General features: G+C 41.1%; 1 protein-coding gene across 1 annotated transcript; it reads left to right on the top strand.

Moving 5' to 3' along the window:
* Nucleotides 1–4979: 4979 nt before the first annotated feature.
* Nucleotides 4980–5447, top strand: hoatz (HOATZ cilia and flagella associated protein). The gene has a single exon (XM_070848721.1). The coding sequence runs from the start codon at nucleotides 4980–4982 to the stop codon at nucleotides 5445–5447; it is 468 nt and encodes a 155-aa protein (XP_070704822.1).
* The last annotated feature ends 2600 nt before the right edge of the window (nucleotides 5448–8047 follow it).

Below are 8047 nucleotides of genomic sequence, written 5' to 3'. Positions count from 1 at the left end.
CCTCGGTTTGAGCTCTGGCCTGCTGGCACAACAGACGACAGAAAGCAAATACTAAAGTGTGAACTACAAAAACCTGCGTTCATGGACAAAACAGTGAGTCCTCCATCAATCAGGCTGCGGCAGCAACAAGGTAAGAGTGGAAACACGACTCCAGCAAAGCACCGCCCCCACCAAGAAATAGTGCAGCACAAAACCCCTCCTAGAACCATAATTTGTCATTTTTTAACACATTAAACAAACAGGATGCAACATGTTAATCAGTGACTTTTAGAGGCACTGTCCAGCTGAATTTAGTTACCTTCAGTTCCCCCTGTTTCCAGTCTTTATGCACATTTATTGTCCAGACATGAGACATATCAGTCTATCAATCCAAACATTTCAGTCCACGGTCTGTTATTTCTGTTGCTATGGACGCAGATCTACAGCACGTCCAATCACATCAATCCACAGAAAGAAACCCGGTAAAGTCCCAGCAAGAAGGAAACACAGAGATAAATCAGGACAGAGATGTCAATATCCGTATTCTAAAATAAGTCCTATTAACCTGGTCCAATTTTCCCACTGCTGCAAACGTCCAGTTTAACGTGAATTATAACGCTAAGTAGGCTAATCTTACGAAGACTACAGAGTTTACGATGCAGAACCAACCATAGAATTTAGTGCTTTACCAATAAAATCACCTTAAACCAATAAAATCATTGTTAAATCAATATTTTGTATTAAATTGATTGATTATTAAGTACCAGTGTAATTAGCTAGATGTGGGTTTATTTCACATTAATGATGGACTTGTTGTTAGAGCTGCAACGTCAGTTAATCAATTAAATTCAACTATAAAATCACCAACTATTTTGATGCTCCATTAATTGTTTGCTCCTCTAAAACTGAATATTTTCTGGCTTCTTCACTCCTCTTCTGAATAACCTTTGGGTCGTGGACAAAGCAAGATGTTTGTAGACGTCATCTTTGGCTTTAGGAAAAACTGATCAACATTTCTCATTATTTTCTGATATTTCGTAGACTAAACAATTAATCAGTTAAGCTAGAAAAATGATCGACAGATTAATCGATAATCATTCGTTGTAGTCTGACTCGCTTTAGAGGAGAAAACATCTTAACTAACTGTCTGAGATGAATCCCCTTCATTAGGACTGTGCTGCCGGGCTGATCAGACTTGATCGACGCGGCTGGAAACAAGCGACACTATGTTGAAATTTGTCAAAGAAGATATTCACGCGTCCAACCATCTCAGCTTCAGATACATGTGTGTTGGAAAATATCACGACAAGAAAATAAAAGAATGATCGTGCACACGGTATCACAGCTGAATGACAATACTAACGATTCATCCCTATGGATCTTCGTCAAGTTTATTACAACAATCATCTTAAATAGAAAATGCTCTGCCCATTCTGTGTGCACAGCTGTTCTCCCATGGGAGTAGTTGCCTGTGACATGAGTACAATGTGTCACACTGCAGTCCATACATAAGAAAAAGAAAAAACAGAAACAAGTGAGTCTCCATGCGTCTGTTTACAGGAATGTTGACAGGAACTGCATTTCTAATGAATGAAAACATTGCTCGTCCAGCCTCCATAAGTCAGTCAAGGTTGAGCAATCTTGTGAAAAACTTGTATCCTGAGTGCACCATAATAGGTCTGTTTGACACCAAAACTCCCTCTGCACTAAAACCACTTTGGCTGCAAAGAGCAAAATTATACACAGTATGAAACAGAGGAGGACAAGACATCAGACACGGTCTCTGGAGTACATAGCTGTGCAGTCACACAGGTCTTTCTGTCCACATCATCACACAGAGGGCTGACGAGGACCAACGAGCATCAGTAAAGCACATTAACTCACGATTTCTCTTGTTCTTCCTCCTTGAAAGTGACTCAAGCTGCTGCCACACACATCATTTACATTTGGCTTCAGTGAATAGCCTGATGGATCACTGCTGATAACGGCCTCGGTACATTCCCCTGTGGTTTGCAATGAGCTACTTACTCACTTATCCTTGTCTCTGCCTCTTCATGCAGGTCACAAGGCAGCTTTGACCTCCCATTGAGCAGCAGGCAATAAAACATGAAAAGCAGCAAGCAGATAATAACCCCTATAATCAAACAACTGAGCTGCCATGCTGGAATGCCCATGTTTGGCTAACCCTTTGCTCCTGGTAGCTTGGTAGCCCAAAGAGGGATGCTAGGGACTTAGCGGGCATACTACCTTATAAGGTGCAGCTCATGTGTCCAGCCAAGCTTACCGTTTACACCAAAATGGTGACATGTCACAAGGTGCATCCATGTGTGGCCGTCGGCACACAGGCAAAACAGAGCAGGTATATGAGCAGGAATCAATATCCAGCACCTCTAGTGAACATTTCAGACTAGTCTACTGAGAAATTTAATCCTTTGAGTGAATATAAATCACAGTGATGACATTAACATGGAGCTTTTTTAAACCTTCTGCCAACACTAAAAACATTCAGGATGATTCAGCAGGCGATTGTGTTGAATTAGACTTAAAAAGCACAACATTTTCCAATATCAATGCAATAATCTTCAACAAGAAAATTAAAATATGTACTTTGCTTTGAAGAATGGCAGAAATATGGCTTTTAGTTACAAAGACGGTACTTTTTAGTTTCCCTTTAAAGTTACTTTGCACCAATAGATATTATTAATAGGCTTTCTAATTAACAGAGCAGGTAATTATTATTATTAATATCTTGTACAGAGGTAGTGGAAGCCTCTAACTGCCCCCTGCATTAAAGATGTGGGGCTTTAATGTAGATGTAAGAAGAAAAGGAACAGTCTTTATACTCACTGTGCAGTGCTTCAGCCCTCAGTGCAGGATGGAGGCTCGACTCCAGGGAGAGGAGACTTTCATGTCAGGTGCATGAAGTGATGATGATGCTGTCGTGTCGCCCTTCCTCCTCCACACTATTTAAACGGGCCCGCCACACCTGGGGGTGGAGCCTCGACTCCAAAGTTGGCAGTAGCCACGAGCCACTTCCATCCAGCCAATCACAGCACGAGGACGGCTGTAATTGCTGCGCCTTCAAATTAAAAGCTTTGGATTGTGCGCAGATGCAGAGTGGTTTACTGTCACTGAGCGGCTCTGAGATTGTATTTGTTTCTTAAATGGTTTAAATTTCCTTGACTAAATTTACTCAAGCAGGTATGATTTTGATTTTGATTTTGCTGGGGCCTCTCGCCAGGTCATCATTGTAAATGAGAAGCTGTTCTCAACTGATTTTACCTGGTAAAATAAAGTTAAATAAATAAAATAAAAATTTAATTTTACTTTATACTTTTACTTAACTACATTTCAGAGGGATTCAGAGTTTTAGTCTCTAATATATTATATATATATATTATGTTATTATTATATCACATTTTGCTGGATATACTTGCAAACACTTGTTGACTTTGCTGCATTGCTGAAGTAGGAAGAACAGAAATGCAGTGATCTTGCTAACAGTGGTTAGAAGAAGTACTCAAATCTTTTACTTAACTAAAAGTGGAGGGTTTATCTCACGGTGTAGAAATACTTAATGACAATTATATTAAATATATATATTAAAATATATTAAACACAAAAACGTGCATCAACAAATACTTATAGTACCAAAATTATCAGCAGCCTACTCATTTTTGTCACACTCCTCAGTTTGCCTTTAGTTATATATTATTATTAATGATTAATGATACTCATCTATGTGGAGACACTGATCACGTTACTGATTTCTCACAATAATTATCAACAATCAATATTAATAATATCAATAATATCAATATTAGAGTGGAGATTAGATCGGCTACATTTTTCTCCTCTTTAAGTGCAGTGTTAGCAATTATCATCTTTGCTTCTTTGATGACTTTTCCGTCTGAAAATGCCTCCTTCTTCTTCTTTATCAGAAAATGTGGAGCTCTAAACGAGGCTTCGGCTGCTTTTTGGGGTTTTTCTGCCGGCCTGGTGAAAACAGACTGCTGCTTACCCAAAGAGCCCGGTGGGCAGTTAGCATGCTAGTTAGCATGCTAGCTCTGTGACCCGTAGTGAAGTGTCTCTCCACATTGGGCCGCTTTGTCGTCGCCCCGCAAATGAGACACACGCAGTTTTCTTTCACAGTAGTAAAAAAGAACTCTTCCTCCCATTCACTGTGAAAACGCTGAGTTGTCTTTCTTTTTTCTGCCATGTTTTTTGGGTTAGAAACCGCATTCAGCTCCTTCATCTTCGCTGCGCCCGCTGGCTTACTCTGCACGAGCGCCAAAGTTTTGTTAGTGACCTTTGAACTAGGAGAGGTCAGAGGTCACCTGAAACTAGCTAAACTAACTCTTTTATTTTTAAGATATTGTCATTTTCAAATCTATATAAATGCAAGTGTGATTAAAAAAAGAATAGCAACAGAAAAATATTAAATTTTAGACGCAGCTCACTGGTGAGTTGTTCTATTTTTAGAACAGGCCTGCGGGGGGCGACTCATGTGGTCCTTGGGGGTGACCTGGTGCCCGCGGTTACCGTGTTGGTGACCTCTGATCTAGACTATGTTATATTATTGGATTATAGTTAATTTCGTGTGTTGATTATAGGCTATTAATACCACTACTATAATACTACTATTATTAATACTACAAGGCATGTGAAGTTATTGTTTTCCTCTGAAGTGGAGCAAAGGTTCTGAGAGGGAAATATAGTATAGTATTATGGAGCCTGAAGATAAATCCACATAAAATCCAAGTTATTAATCTTATGCAACATTTAATAACCTACCAACACACTGGCCTGTTCTCAGGACCAGGCTGATTTATCTACAGCCATACCATACAAACTGAAAACACATTTCCTCTGCTGATGATGTGAATGTGAGATGCGGACTTTACGCGGATGGTGGGGTTCTTGTGCCCTCTGCTTTGCCGTAGTGGTCTCGTTTCCAAGGTGACCACACCAAACAACAAACTTGTGTGTCTAATAGCAGCATGTCTGTGGAGGCTGAGCCTGAGCAGGAGTTTGATCAAGTCTACACCGTGTTTGACGGCTCTTCCCCGGAGGATGTGTCCCACGCCAGGCAGCTGTGGAGCTCTCTGTCCCTCCTGCCGCCGCTGGAGTCCCGGCTGGTGTCTGCAGACATCCGCCAGAGGCTGCCCGTGTCCCGGCCGCAGCGCCGCAGCAGCACCGCTGCTCCTCCCGGACCGTCCACATACTTCGCCCCCAGTGTGGCCGCTCTCCGGCAGAGACAGGAGGAGAGGCGGCGGTATGTGGCCATGGCCGACCAGAGGAGGGAGATCCTGGCCCTGCTGAGGAGGCAGAGGGAGCGGAGGCTCCAGAAGGAGCTGCTCTCTGCGGCCTCCAAACCGAAGGTGAAGCTCGGCAGAGAGAAACTGTCGAAGCCACAAGAACCTCCAGACTGTGAGATGGACGAGGAGCTGGTCCAGCAGCTGCAGTAGACAGAGGCATCAGTGATCATTTAGAAAGAGGAGAAAGTCTCTGTGAAGTTTTGGTGGATTTCAGTACAAAGTTACAGTTGAATGTAACTAAGTACACTCACTACATGTCTGTGACAGCTGTAGTAGGTATGAACTATTATGAGAAAGTAGAAATGAACCAATAAATGATGATATATGGTTACAGGTTTAGCTACACAGCAGGATGTAACATGAATAATAATCATCCAGTGATATAATATATTCTAAAATGGGCCATTGTGCATGATGAGTAGTTTTACTTTAAGTATATTTTAATGCCAATGCTTTTGAATTATTTCATTTTGAATGCAGGACATTTAACAGTTACACTTTACACTTCGTTACACTTTAGTAATGCTACTGAGTAAAAGCTCCAACCGCTTCCTCCACCACGTACTGCACGGCTGCTCTACTTATCAAATCAACATGCAAATCACTTGCTTTTTGATTGATGGTGCCGTTAACAGACTGGTATAACTAGATAACAGCTGGTCACCAGCCATCAGGATGTGTTTCTGTCCTCAGTTACACCAGCTACAGGTCACCAAGCTCTGTGTACTAATGACAGTCATTTTCTGGTCTTACACTACACTAAAGCACCAACCAACCAAATATCATATAGCTTTGTATTGGAACTATGCTGCATTACACCGTCCCTATCAAATAAAGATAATATAAAATAAAGAAATGTCTTTAGCTTCTGGACTGTTGGTCGGACAGAGCAAGACATCTGGAGACGTCAGCCTGGACACCTTTTTAGACAAAACAATGAATGGACAGTTCAGTTGGTATTGAACATAATCGTTACTGTACATGCAGGCCTCTCTCTCTCTCTGTGTGTGAAGGCTTGAGTCTATCCCAGCATGCACTTGGGCCATCTCTCACCAGTCCATCACGGGTTAGAAATAAGCCAAATTAGTGATTGTATTTGTCTCTTTCATACTGGAATTTACTTTCCCCAGAATATATTGACACAAATCCCATTTTAGTGTAAATTGTTTCTACATCACAAGCATGACTGAGCACTCTTCTTCCACATTTATGTGTAAATTAATCATCGGATTGTATTTCATGCCTTTAACTCTCCATCTAGCACTGAAACAGCAGTTTGCTTCAAGCAGCATGACGTAACGTGAAGTGAAGCCTGTGTGGATATTCAAATTCCAAATATCCAGTGGAGAAGGCCCAACCATAATAGGATAAGAAGAGGCCTGCTGACTGTTGACTTTAGCTAATTTGGTTAAAGTTTTCAAAGCACAAAGAGCACACACAAACCTCGAGTTTCTGTGTAATTCACCCTTAAGTGGCTTTAAAGTGATCCTCCACCTTGAATCCATCTTGAGTAACAAGAATCCACTTTGGTGTCGGCTGTAATAAGGTTAGAGTTTCCTCACTGTGTGAGAGCAGCATGTGATTAAGTCAGCTACAATGGGTTGGTGGTGTGTTAATGGGAGCGGCAGTACGTTAAGTCACATGCTGAGAAAAACAGGACATTTTGGAACATACTGAGTTTAGGGATGAAGAGCAGGAAACTTACAACCACCTCAAATGCAAAGTTTGTATAAATAAAAACAGAACCTGTGGCCACTTTAGGCTGATATCAGTTAACAATAACTTGCTCTCATGGTGGCCCTTCTCAGTTTGTTTGTACATTCAAGATTTTGCACCTATCATGACATGTGTTCAGTTATATAATAAAGGAGAAGTCTGGTTTATTCTACACTCGTATTGTGTGTGTATCAAAGCCTGATACTGAGCTCACAGAAATACCTGAAATGACCTCCTGACATTTACTGTGCTAAAACCATGTGCCTGCACTACGGAAAGGTTTTTTAACACATTTCTTTTTCTATATTCACTAGTGACATATGTGTTGTATATGTTATTCTATTTGCAGACAACAATACAGCGATCCATTTTACATGAACTAATATAAATGAATTAAGGAACGCTCTTTAATATCAACTGCAGCTATTACTTGACTAAATATGAGAACAGACTTGTTTAAGTATCATGTTCAGGCCCAGATATGCTGCTGCTAGTGATAGTCAGCTGTCCCTGTCACCCAGTGGCTCAGATATTGTACACAAGAGACAAATTTGGTTGGTGTCACACTCAACGGGCAGCTATCATGGGAGAAACATATTGAAAACATTGTTAAGGAAATGGGAAGAGAAATATCATGCACCAGAAGAGTGCTAGCTACACAGGGACTAGACTTGCTCATCTTGATTACTGCTCGGCTGTCTGGTCGGGAACAGCCAAAAAAGATCTGTCTGAGCTCAAAATAGCTCAAAATAAAGCTGCAAGGCTTGTTCTGCCCTTTCCGCTAGGTGTGAGCCAGATTACAGAGAGAATTCATGCCAGTCTCTCATGGATAGGATGGCATGCAATCTAATGAGTTACTGTAGGAATATCTGTTATAAGAAACACCCAACACAGTCACACTACTGGGTTCATCTAGTTAAACAAAAACCCAGAATAGATGCAGTGAGGAGATGTGAATCGTACAGAGCCATCACAGTATGGAACAAGTTACCAGCTATGATCAGTGAAGCACACAGTAAACTAATAGAAACATA

This window comes from Pempheris klunzingeri, chromosome 17 (genome assembly GCF_042242105.1).
Source record: "Pempheris klunzingeri isolate RE-2024b chromosome 17, fPemKlu1.hap1, whole genome shotgun sequence".
Classification (NCBI taxonomy): domain Eukaryota; kingdom Metazoa; phylum Chordata; class Actinopteri; order Acropomatiformes; family Pempheridae; genus Pempheris; species Pempheris klunzingeri.
The sequence above is the reverse complement of the archived record's forward strand: the minus strand, read 5'-3'. Positions and strand labels throughout refer to the sequence as shown.